General features: G+C 56.8%; 1 protein-coding gene across 1 annotated transcript in view; it reads left to right on the top strand.

Annotated features, from left to right (window-relative positions):
• Window positions 1-11,853, top strand: part of SLC6A20 (solute carrier family 6 member 20) — a 37,120-nt gene extending 25,267 nt beyond the window's left edge. The window contains exons 6-11 of the mRNA XM_040445107.1: window positions 316-557; window positions 1,659-1,821; window positions 5,229-5,433; window positions 6,949-7,108; window positions 9,493-9,658; window positions 11,272-11,853. Coding sequence (XP_040301041.1) covers window positions 316-557; window positions 1,659-1,821; window positions 5,229-5,433; window positions 6,949-7,108; window positions 9,493-9,658; window positions 11,272-11,421 — 1,086 coding nt within the window. The 3' untranslated portion in view covers window positions 11,422-11,853. The remainder of the gene's footprint in view (window positions 1-315; window positions 558-1,658; window positions 1,822-5,228; window positions 5,434-6,948; window positions 7,109-9,492; window positions 9,659-11,271) is intronic.
• The last annotated feature ends 1,012 nt before the right edge of the window (window positions 11,854-12,865 follow it).

The following is a 12,865-nucleotide window of genomic DNA, read 5'->3' as shown; positions in this document are numbered from 1 at the left end:
CAAGTTCATTTGGCAAATCTGGCGCCTGGAAACAAGATGGCTGTGGTAGCCCCCCCCCGCCCCCGCAAATGCCCCCCACATTCCAAATGACCCCCCACCGTCATCCCAGACCTAGAGCTCCAGCCCCAGCCCACACTGCCTCCATCTTGTGGGGGCGCGGGCCCGCACAGTGCCTGGTCATGGATCAGGGGGCTCCTTTTACATATCACTCCCCCTCCCCGGGCCTCCCGCCCTCTGCCGGCCGGTCGGTGGGTTACGGGGCGGGGGAGCGCCACCCGGCCGGCTCCCCCAGCCCCGTCCCTGCCGGCTCTGCAGTTGGAGCAGCTGGCCAACCCCAAGGCCTGGATCAACGCGGCCACGCAGATCTTCTTCTCCCTCGGCCTGGGCTTCGGCAGCCTGATCGCCTTTGCCAGCTACAACCAGCCCTCCACCAACTGCCAGAAGCACACCATCATCGTGTCCCTCATCAACAGCTCGACCTCCATCTTTGCCAGCGTCGTGACCTTCTCCATCTACGGCTTCAAGGCCACCTTCAACTACGAGAGCTGCTTGAACAAGTAAGCCGCCCCGTGAGCCCCGGGGCCTCGGGTTGGGGGTGCGTCCCGCCGTCCCCCAGGCTCTGAGAGCCGCCTGGGAAGAGATGGCACAGGGAAGTCAAGGGGCGTGGGACAGAGGACACCGGCTTTGCGGCTCTGCCCCCCCCCCCCCCCCGGGCCCAACCCCGGGCACCCCGCCTGAGGGCTGAGGGCAGCTTCATACGTCCAAAGCTCTTAGCACAGGGAGGCACTGAACAGCCAAACCTCGGTTTCTTCTGCCCCCGTCTCCCTGACCTTGGAAGTAACCCAGAGCCCTCTGGGTGAGCCAGGGCCATTACAGAATCTCCTGCCTCCCCGCCCGCCTTATCCAACGTATAACAAACATCATCCAGACTAGGCTGTCCCATACGGCAGTCACTAGCCCCAAGGGGCCACCTACAGATTTAAATGCGGACTGGTTTAATTAATGTCAGTTACATCCAATCAGTTCATTGCACTTTTGTTTAAACCGGTTTCCACTGAAATGTAAATGAATTTAAGTCGGTCTCTCCGTCACACCCACCGCATTCAAGGCTTCAGCCGCCACGTGGGACAGCACAGACGCGGAACGGTCCCATCATCGCAAAATTTCTGTCGGACAATGCGGGCCCAGAGGTTTAAGCGGCCTAGCTGTGTGGGTTGGTTTCTCATCTCTGGCCCTCTTTCAGGCTCCCTCAAAGCCATTCAAGGTCACCCCAGACTTTAAAAGGTCACCAACCGGGGTGTCTGGGTGACATGGTCAGGGGTCCGACTCTTGATTTCGGCTCGCGGTTTGCGGACGGAGCCCAGCGTCAGGCTCTATGCTGACAGCGCGAGCCTGCTTGGGATTCTCTGTCTCTCTCTCTCCCTCCCTGCCCCTCCCCTGCTTGCTTGCTCTCTTCTTCTCAAAACTAAATAAACTTTTTAAAAACATCAAAAAATTAAAAAAAAGAAGAAAAGGTCACCCCTCAACAGATTCCCTTTGTTGGAGAGACCTTGCCCAATCCGAGGGGAGGGAACCCCAGCACCCCGGCTTCCGAGAGAGGGGTTGGCGACCGCGGCCTTTCTACTCAGTGAAGGTCAACCTGGCATTCCGCTCTGCAGGGTGATTCTGCTGCTGACCAACTCCTTTGACCTTGAAGATGGCTTTCTGACAGCCAGCAACCTGGAGCAGGTGAAGGGCTACCTAGCCTCGGCCTTCCCCGGCAAATACAGCGAGGTGCTCCCACAAATTAGGAACTGCAGCTTGGAATCAGAGCTGGCCACGGTAAGGCAAGATCTCGGCCCGCTTCTCTCTCCTCTAAGAGAAGCCAAGGAAGATTCTCCAGTCAGCCTTTGGTGTCAGACCTGTGCCTTACCTCCCAGATGCCGCCTGTTTGATTCGGCGGCCACTACCCCCGGGGGGCGTGGGGGGGGGGGGTGAGGACCTACCGGTTCTGACCCAGCAAGAGGCCTTTGTTACTTACTTTCCTCCCCCCCCCCCACCAAGTCCATCCACGGGGGCCCTGTTTGAGGATCCCGGGCCTAGAGTGGTTTCTATCGCCTTCACGCCGGGATCATGTGCATTCTTCCCTTAAGACGTAGCTCACGATGTCTGGTTCCTCAACCAAAGATGTAGCTAAAGAGCTTAAACAGCTCGTCATGAGGCCCCCGGAGCTACTTTTCTACGGCTCAGGAGCTTCAAAGGCCAGTCCCCACCGCACCCGCATTTGGTGGCTTGTCCACTGGCACCAACTTCCCGGGGAACGTTGGCTCTGGTTCCGGAATCCGGCTTGCATCACGTTCGCTTATCAGGTCATTTCACGGGAGGGGCCACGCTGAGTCTTTCCCGGCTCCCTGCTCACACCGGCCTGTGGCCTGACCCCCTCCTGGGCAGGTGTCACAGCCCCAGCCCTCAAGCCGCAGCCCTCAAGGCCTTGAACGGTTCCGTGGGCTTCGGTTCCTGTTCCGTGAACTCATTTCAAATTTCCTTTTTGTTTTGGACATTTGGGGGGTTTCCTGACTTACTTTTAAGCTTGGCTCAGCGTCCAAGAATTACGTGGTTCTTCCTTTATTCAACCTGGGGCTTTTTTCTCCCCCCATTGTGTTCGTTCTTGTTTGTCTCTCCCCCTCGTTCCACTTTATTCTCTACTGTTTGGAAGGGACACAGTGTATTTCTCCTTCCGAATTTTTCCTGTGCGTATTTAACTTAACAAAAGCTGAAATTCAACAATATCGTGACTTCCCACCCAAACAGAAAGAACAAGGATTTTTAGAACGCTTTCACCTTGTCCACCTAATTTTATTTTTTTATAAATAAAATACACTTTTTTACATGCGTGTTTGAGAGACAGAGAGCAAGCAGGGGAGGGGCAGAGGGAGAGAGGGAGAGGGAGAATTCCAAGCAGCCCCTTAAAATGCCTTCCTTTAGGGGCACCTGGGTGTGGCTCAGTCGTTAAGCATCTGACTTTGGCTCAGGTCATGATCTCACCATTCGTGGGTTCGAGCCCCATGCTGGGCTCTGTGCTGACAGTTCAGAGCCTGGAGCCTGCTTGGGATTTGGCGTCTCCCTCCCTCTCTGCCCCTCCCCCGCTCATGCTCGCTCTCTCGGTCTCTCTGTCAAAATAAACTTTTTTTTTTTTTTGCTTTTAATTTTAATCTCAGTATAATTAACATACAGTGTCATATTAGTTCCAGGTGTACAGCTCTTTTTCTCTTGACACATTGGAGATCTTTGCCTTGTGATCCTGGTTTCCATCGTTGCTCTTCGAAAGTCCTTCTTCAAAGGACCCGGCTTCCCTCCGATTTCTCTGTCATCTTCTCTTGGACTCTGGCCTCTGCAATCCAAGCGTGGATGCATTTTTATTTACCCAGTGTGGGCTTGGGTGACCTTGGGCTTCCTGGATCCACGGACCCGTGTATCTTACCAGTTCTGGAACATTCATACCTATGTCCTCGTAATCATCGCCTTGACTTCCGCCTGTCTTCCCCGTTCGGAATTCCAGCTGGACCTTCTCATCCCACCCTGCAAGGCCACTCTTTGATGTTTTCCCACTTTCTTATCTTTTTTTTTTTGTCTTCATTATGGATTCCTCCCTGGGATATATTTCCAAGTCCACTAATTTTCTCTTCAGGTGCAAGCAGTCCTTAGCTGTCAGTGGTCTTTTCATCCAGTATGTTTTTAGATGCTATTTACTCTCCAATTTGCTTTTCATTCCAATGGTTTCTTGTCATACATTTATCTTGGTCATTTTATCTTCTGTTTCTTTAAAAATTTTTTTTTTCAACATTTATTTATTTTTCGGACAGAGAGAGACAGAGCATGAGCGGGGGAGGGGCAGAGAGAGAGGGAGACACAGAATCGGAAACAGGCTCCAGGCTCTGAGCATTCAGCCCAGAGCCCGACGCGGGGCTCGAACCCACGGACCGCGAGATCGTGACCTGGCTGAAGTCGGACGCTCAACCGACTGTGCCACCCAGGCGCCCCATATCTTCTGTTTCTTTAAAAATGTCATGCATAGGGGTGCCCGGGTGGGTCAGTCAGTTGAGCGCCCATCTCTTGATTTCGGCTCAGGTCACGATCTCAAGATTTGGGGGACGGGGCCCTAGGGCGGGCCCCACACTAACAGCGGGGAGCCTGCTGGGGATTCTCTCTCGCTCCTTGTCTCTCTGCCCCTTCCCTGCTCTTTCTCTGTCTCTCTCCGAGAAAAACACGTCATACATAGCTGATCCACTGGTGGCCTTGGACAGGAGAGTGGAAGGCAGTCTGTCCTCAAGGGGAGGAATGTTTGATCACTGTTGAGAATGTGTTGGCTCATAGTAATGATAAAAAGCCAACCTGAGTAATTTCGTTACTGTTTGTAAATTCCCTACCAGCGATCACCCCCTCTCGTCTGCACCCAGCGCTGGCGAATCCCACTGTGCTCACTGGTTTGCCATGGAGCTGACCTATGTTCTAAATCTGCTGCCCCAGCCTCTGCCATTCTTGGGGAAGGGTGTTCTAAACCTTAGTCCCGCTGACTCTTTACTTATGGTGGCTTGTCTTCTCGTGGGTTTACAAATCCGTTTGCAAGCTCGCCGCTTGATCATCTCTGGTGGTCCTGCGGGTCTAAATCGGGGGAGCTGTCCCCCAGAGAGGGTTTGCTTCTGCTGCCGGTAGCCAGGGGGCACCCCCAGCTCATGACCTCTTTCGACCCCTTCTGGGGTTTGTCTTTAAGCAGGGAGCTCTAGGTTCTGTCTCCGCGGTTCAGTATCCCCACAATGGTGTTGTCGCGGTGGGGATCTGGCCACGGGACAGCTGCCCTCCGGGTTGCCTGCTGGCCAGGCCAGCTCCCCACCTTACGGGCTCCTCTTGCTCTGGCTCCCCCTCCCACCTCAGCTCCCAGCCACCGAAGCCTCGGAGCACCTAGTCAGTCATGATACTGGGGGCAGAAATTATCTTTGTTGTATTTCATCCCGAACAGACGTGCGGGAACCCAATGCTCCTCGCGCTTTGCAACTACGGACTCCCGACGACTCACGTTTCTATCCAGCCCAGCTAAGCCCGAGGGGCTGGTCTGCAGACGGAAAACCCAGCCTCAGCATGTGGCTTCTCGTGGCCAGTCCCCAGGGCCCCCCAGGATGCTTAGCACTGGGCGTGCTCAAGGAGCCGTAAGTCCGCTGGGGTGTCTAACTGGTGTGTTCTCACACGGACAGGCGGTCCAGGGCACTGGCCTGTCCTTCATCGTCTACACCGAGGCCATTAAGAACATGGCGGCATCCCAGCTGTGGTCGGTCCTCTATTTCTTCATGTTGTTGATGCTGGGCATCGGGAGCATGCTGGGGAACACGGCGGCCATCCTCACGCCCCTGACCGACAGCAAGGTCATCTCCAGCCACCTGCCCAAGGAGGCCATCTCCGGTGAGTGGGCCAATCCGAGGAGGACATGGGGGTCTGGGAGGGCGGGGTGTGGGGCGCGAGCAGACGGACAAGCTGCCGCGGGGCCATGTGCTGGTGGAGGTGGCGACCTCCTAGCGGTCCTGCCATGGCTCTCGCCGCCTCTCGGGCAGTCGGGACCTGGCACGTGTGCGTCTCGCCTGCGCATCTGGTTCTCCCTCACGAGGCAGCGCAGTGGCCGCCCCAGCGCCGGGAAAGGCCGGACTCACTGACCCACTGACCTGGCGCTCAGAACTCTCCAGGCCAGGAGGGAACCTGCTTCTGCCTTTGTTCCCACTGCCGTGTTAACAAACGTGTACATTTCTTAAACACAAACTCAATCATTTTCACACGTTCCCGCTCAAGTAACCACCGCCTAGGTCAAGACACAGAACATTTCCAGCCCCTGCCCCTGCCCCGAGAGCCCCTTCCCACCCCTTCCCATCAGTACGTGGCCACCCCCCTGCCCCCCACCGCCTAGGCCCCCACCCTACCCACGATGGCGCCATCCCACCGCATCCGGGACATCCCCTCTCCCAGCCCAAATCCAATCCAGTTCCCACCCCATCGCCTTAAAGCCCTGACCGCCTGGGCGGAGCTGCCCACCCTTCGTCGGAACCTTCTAGCACTTAGCATCTCCCCTTGCACCTGGTCTCTGTAGCAGCATCCTGTGTGCCGTTAGCTCCCGGCCAGCATGTAGCCCCTTGTCCTTGTGTGTCCCCTCGAGATGGCACTGGGGTTTGGTGAGTGACGGCGCATGGTATGATGGCGGGACGGGCAGGTGGGAGGTGGGAACTTGCGAGTCATATACTTTGTGGAGTGCCCGAGGGAGTCAGCCAAAGGAGACCGGGACAAGGGCCCGGGTTCTGGAGGCAGAAGGGCCAGTGTCTGAGCCCAGACTCCGTCGCTGACGTGCCGTGGGATGTTGGGAAATTTACTCTGTATCTCTGAGCCCTTGGCTTCCCCATCTGTAAAGGGGGCTCCTGAGGCTTTTGGATCCAATGCCTGACAGGTGCCTGGGGTGCACCTAGTGGGAGCTGGGTAAACATTCCCATCTGCCCCTCCTCTCCCTCCTCCCTCTTCCCGCCACACGGGAGTCCTCGGGATGCCCTGCAGGGCAAACCCTCTGCCCCGACTCACCTCCCGGGAGCCCAGGGGCTGAGTTGGGATAAACAGAATCACCAGACCCACAGGCTGGGTGGGCCTCCCCCCCCCCCCCCCGCAGATAGCCGTGCCCACAACTTTCTTTCCCCCTCGAGTTTGAGGGCCCCCCCTGCAGGACAGCGCCGGGAATTAACATCAGTGACATCTGACACACGTTCCCCGGGACACCTTTGCTGTCCCCCACCCCTCCCGGAACACACACGCCCGTGGCAAACACGCAGAGAGGCCGGTCCCCGGCAGAGTCCCCTCGGGGTCGGCGGCTCTGCGGCCACCCAGGAAACTGGATGGGGGGGGGGGTGCGTGGCAGGCAGGTGAGCGTGCGTCTCGTGGCCCCAGGTCTGGTGTGCCTCGTCAACTGCGTCATCGGCTTGGTGTTCACCATGGAGGCCGGCAACTACTGGTTCGACATATTCAACGACTACGCTGCCACGCTGCCCTTGCTGCTCATAGTCCTGGTGGAGATCGTCGCCGTGTGTTACGTGTTCGGGCTGAGGCGGTGAGGAGGCCCCGCCCCCAACGCCTGCAGGGGGCGGGGATGCCCCGAAGGCCACGCCCCACCGGGAAAGCAGCCCCTTCCCACGGGCACTTGGCCTTCCCCTTTCCACCTGGCATCGCTTTTCCCTCTGCCCTCATCTCTCAGCTCATCCTCGGCCTCGCTCGACCTTCCGCCAACACCTCCTCTCCCCATTTCCCGTGGTTTTACTTTTTATTATAGGACTTTCGCCTGCTGATCGTGCCGGGCCCCAGCGGCTCAGGGGGGCAGGGATCCCTTACCTCCAGGCACCACATACTCTGACCCTCGGTGAACATCAGTATTTTTCGGGCACGCTGACCAAAGTCCAGTTGATAACTTAAAACCAAAAAAAAACGTGGCCGATTCAGGATGCCAGGCTCTCGATCCCGGAGCACGGCCGGGCACTGGAATGTTGTAGATCCCCCCCTGGGTGACAACGGGCTGTGCTGCCGGGCTGAGGCCACTGGTTTAGAGAGACTTGCTCCTCCGAGTGGGCCCGGGGGGGAGCCTCACCGTACATGCGGGCCCTCGGGCCCTCCCAGGCCCGGTGAGTCAGATCCTACACGTTCACACGGGAGAGGTCCACATGAGCATTTGGGAAGCACTGCTCAGATATGAGCCGATCAGACAGGTGAGCCAAGTTGTGCCCCCCCCATCCTCAGTCTTTTCCCACCCTCCACGTTGGTTTGGAGGGGGGTGGGGGTAGGGAGCAGCACCAGCCATGACATTCTAGAAACCAGACCCCTTTGAGCCACATTTCCCACTGTGTCCCCAGAAGCACTGGGGTCCCGTGCCATGCTGAAGGACGTCCATGATCAAATAACTTGCAAGACGTAAGTTAAACAGAGTCAGAATTTCTTTCCTCTAGGACTTCCTGGAGCCATGAAGACGATTGGGAATCTCAAAGACGGGGTATAAATGGTAGCCTTGCCAAAACCGTTTTGGTCAAGGAAGCCTTTTTTTCAGCCTACCTCCCATTTGCTACCTACTGGGGACATTCGAGCTAGAGTGACCCACTCTACTTTCCCAGGACCGAGGGCTTTCCCAGGGTGCGGGCTGTCCAGTGCTAACACTGGGGAAGTCCTGGGTAAACTGGGACAAGTTGGTCCCCCGGGAAATTCTGTCGCCAGTCTAGAGGGAGAAACAGATGGGTCACCTGAGAGGGTAGGTGTTTCCCAGGAAGGGAGAAGGCGGAGGAAAGAGGAACAGAACCCAGGGCCCACTGGAGGTGCTGGAGAAAGGGCACAAGTCCATGCAAAGGGGTGGTGCTAAGTGGTGAGGCTGGAGGGAGGGAGAACCAAAAAGGCGTCCCCTATGGAGTGTGGAAGTGGCAGGATCCGGGAGTGACGGGGAGGGAGACAGCGCCATCTAGTGAACATCTGGCAACAGTGCCATGTCAGGTGGGAGCTCAGGACAAGCCCCAGGCCCCAGTGCAGCAGGTGGCTGTGGTTGCAGCTGGTGACCGTCTCACCCCACCCCACCCCCGCCCCTCTTCAGGGCCACTTCTGCTTTGGGTGCGGTTTCAAGGCCCTGGACGGGAGACAGCAGGCCAAGCCGGGTCTGGGCCTGGGTCTGCCGCTACCCGGGTGCCCTGGGGCAAGTGACCTCACGGCCCGGGGCCTCGGTGCCTGCTGCTGTTAAATGGGGGTGACGATGGCTGGGTCAGTATTTCCCAAAGTGCTGAAGACACTTTCCATACTTACTTGAGTCTGTGTTAGGAAACGTGATTAGCTCTTTAAAAGGGGGGGGGGGGGGGGGCGGGGGGAGACGTAGTGTGCAGACACGATCGAAATCCCAGAGCAGCCACCTTTGGGGGACACTGCTCTGGTTTCTCTCTACGCCCGCTCCGGCGGGTCTTGGCCAGAGTGCTACATTCCCACGTTTGGCTCTCCCTCTGTCCCAGAACCTGCTGCGGCTCCAGGGTACAAAAGAGATTCCTCTCTTGGGGGCGTTTTCATGGGCAGTAGAGTCGCTGATACCAGGATGGGAGGGGTGGGGGCAGAGCTGCCCCTCGGGGTCCCCGAGCGTGGAGGTCTGGCTTGATAAGTGACCCTCCAGGCTGTTGGCTTCTGCTATCTCCGGGAACTGCCCTCTGGTCCACACCGGCAGCCTTCATCTGGAGGTGGCCCCGGGAAGATTATCTCCTGACGTGCACCTGACTCTGGGGGGACTGCTCTGCTCCCCTGCTCTGTGGTGGCCTCGGCTCCTCCCCCTGCCCCACTCCACACCCCCTCTGCCCAGGAGGGGTCAGGCACCCCGGAGGGGTCGTGCCCAAGGCTCAGTGGCACTCAGAACAGAATCTTCCTAAACAAACAGGGATGTGGACGGCGTGCATAATCCAGACTTTCTCCCCGTTTCCCAAATAGATTTGAAAGTGACCTCAAGGCCATGACTGGCCGCACCCTGAACTGGTACTGGAAGGCCATGTGGGCCGGCCTGAGCCCGCTCCTCATCATCAGCCTCTTTGTTTTCTACCTGAGTGACTACATCCTCACGGGGACGCTGCAATACCAAGCCTGGGACGCTTCCCAGGTACCCCCTGTCTCGGGGCCCCCGGGGCTCACTCTCCAGCAGCAGCTTTAAGTTTCCTGAAACCAAAGATCCGCTTCCGCGGCGTGGGCAGGTTATTTGTCGCGGCATGGAAACACCACCTGGGTATTTAAAAACAGCCCAGGAGAGCAGACCTGGGCTTTGAGTTTTGCGGACGTGTGCTCCTTAAAGAATAAGATTCCTTCTAGAACTTCCCAGGGGGCCTTTCCCGGGGGTTGGGAGAAAGCCCCCTGCAGAGGCGCTGGTTCCTGCCCCCGGGGCTGCGCCCTCCTCCCTCCTCCTCAGCCTCAGGCCCTCCGACCTCTGTCCACTTAGCCTCCTGGGGAAAGACAGAGCCAGCCTCCGGGGCATGGTCCCTGAGCCCCGGCAGGTGCCCGAGAGGACCCGTCTTAGCGCTCGAGTCACCGCATCCCGGGAGGGTCTGGCTCCGGGTGTGTGTGTGGCTGGGACGCAACAGGCTCACTCAGGCCACAGGCAACTGCTGTTCACCGACCAGAAGCGCCGTGTGTCAGCATTTTGACAACCAGGGCGGCCGTGTTAATGCACTTGGCCTGAGGGCCAGCCTTGGCTGCCCTTACATACAGGCAGACTCTCACAGCGAACATTTACGCTGGGAGGAAAGTAATCCTGCAGGCCAGTTGGCATTTGCTTTCCTATGGGTAGAAGACGCTGTCCCTTAGCACCCAGCGTGCATGGTGGCTGTGAAGGACGCCGCTCCAAGTGAGCAGGTGACTGATGGCGGCTGCGAGGCGCCCCCGCACCTGCCTCCCGGCAGGAGAAGGACCGGGGTGTCTTCTCCAACCCAGAGCAGACTGACGCTTTTGTCAAAAGCAGTAGCAGTGAATCCCCTGAAAAGGGAGAATGTACACACAAAACCACGTATGGACTACAAGCTCCCATTATTTCTTGTATCAACAGATACGAGACGAAGCTGTCACATTGCTAAAACAGCTTCTAAACGCTTCCCCCGGTTTCTGTACCGGTCAGTACAGAACAACAACAGCAACAACAAGTCATAGGACGAGTAACAGGAAGTCTGTGGGCTGGTTCCCACACCTCACTCCGAGCGCGTTTTGGTTTATAAGCCACGCGCGGTTGGCCTGTGATCCCTCGGCCGTAGCTGTTCTGCGGCCCCCTCGTAGAAAGGTGGCATTTATTGGCTTTTTGGCCTCCTTTCTCATCAGCTTTAATGCATCTGCATTCAGGGAAGCATCCCCCAACTCAATCCAGACGTCCGCCAAGCCTCCTCCCAAGACTAGGGCTGTGCCGTTCAAGATGGCGGCCAACCACCACATGTGGTGATTAATATTTCAATTCGTGAATATTCAGTACAATGTAAAGTTCCGTGCTTCACGCCCACTGGCCACATTTCAAGGGCTCAGTAGCCACCTGTGTCTGTTAGCTACCATGTCGGACAGCACCCAGATGGAGCTTTCTATCATCATACAAGGTCCTGTTGGGCAGCACGGGGCTGAGGTTAAGCCCCTCCATTTACGTGGCCCCAGATGTAAGGATGCCCAGCCCCAGATGCTCTCCGCCAAGCGGGGCTCTGCCTGTGGTGGCTCTTCCTGCTGACCCTCGGCTTCTCCTTTCAGGGTCAGCTTGTGACCAAGGATTACCCCCTCTACGCACTGGCCATCATCGGCCTGCTCGTGGCCTCTTCCACCATGTGTATTCCCCTGGTGGCCCTGGGGACCTTCATCATGCGCTGCCTCAAGAGGGGAGACACGCCTCCCGTGGCCTGAGGACTGGGCTTCCCAGAGACTCCGGTCGGCCGCTCACTGTTCTGCGGCTGTATTTATAGGTGGAATCTCCTTGGCTGCCTTTAAACATATTTACTCCAGAAATACTCAACCCGTCATCTTCCTGAGCCCATCAAGAAGAATTAGGAGGGTGTGGAGGAAGAAGGCTCCCTCGGGAGGACCCACACCCATCCACGGAGCGGCCCCTGCTCCCCTCTGCCTGCCCCCAAGGTCACACCGAGCTGGCTCCTTTCCGCCAAAGACACGGGCTTTTCAAGGCCGGTCTTGAAGACCATTGCTTTCTCGATTCTAGGGAAGCCCCAGAATCCAGGCACACCGTGGGCTGAAATTCGACTATAATTTTTATGGGATAAAATTTAAGCAATTTTTCTCCCCCTGAAGAAATCCCAACATAACAGAGGGCAGGTGCTTTTAGATCAGTGTGAAGAGAGGTTTTTTAAGCGCCCTGAGATGAGCCATCTGAATGTCACTGGTGCAAAATCAGTTCTCTTTTTTCAGTCATACTGAATCCGCCAGGACTGTGTTTCTCACTAAGAGGACCTGGCTAGTCACGAAGAAGGGAGGCCTTTGTTTGGGGTCGCTCCTGTGATCTGAGGTCTCTCACAGCGGGTCGAGGACCAGTCACCCCAACCACAGGATGCGACCCCAAAGCCCCGGGCATGGTCCCGTGAGCAGTCCGTGCAGCCGGCCCCTGCCCCAGTGCCTTACGCGTTAGGAAAGGTGCCCGAGCCGCTTTGAGGGTGAAAGTAAATCTAACATTCCCACAGATGACACGGTGGCCAACTCTTTATAGCAAAGACCACGAGCATCACTTACAATCGATTTTAAAATATTTGTACATTTTTGGGGCACCTGGGTGGCGCAGTCGGTTAAGCGTCCGACTTCAGCCAGGTCACGATCTCGCGGTCCGTGAGTTCGAGCCCCGCGTCGGGCTCTGGGCTGATGGCTCAGAGCCTGGAGCCTGTTTCCGATTCTGTGTCTCTCTCTCTCTCTGCCCCTCCCCCGTTCATGCTCTGTCTCTCTCTGTCCCAAAAATGAATAAACGTTGAAAAAAAATTAAAAAAAAAATAAAATATTTGTACATTTCTTAAAGTTTATCCATTTATTTTGAGAGAGAGAGAAAGAGAGAGAGAGAACATGAGCAGGGGAGGGGCGGAGAGAGAGGGAGAGAAAGAATCCCAAGCAGGCTTCACACTGTCAACGCAGAGACCGATGCGGGGCCTGAACCCTCGGAACCGTGGGATCATGACCTGAGTCAGATGCTTAACCGACTGAGCCACCCAGGCGCCCCGTACAGAAGTTTTCTAAAGCGTATATGTAACTCAAACAGAGCATCTTGTAACTGAAGGCACTGTATTTATGATTCAGCATTAGTCTACCAGGCTAGGGTCTCCTGTCTTTTTTCACAGCAATCAGCAGGTCAAGG

This window comes from Herpailurus yagouaroundi, unplaced genomic scaffold (assembly GCF_014898765.1).
Source record: "Herpailurus yagouaroundi ecotype Mexico unplaced genomic scaffold, PumYag 193, whole genome shotgun sequence".
In the NCBI taxonomy this organism is placed as follows: Eukaryota; Metazoa; Chordata; class Mammalia; order Carnivora; family Felidae; genus Herpailurus; species Herpailurus yagouaroundi.
This window is presented reverse-complemented; position numbering and strand designations above follow the sequence as displayed.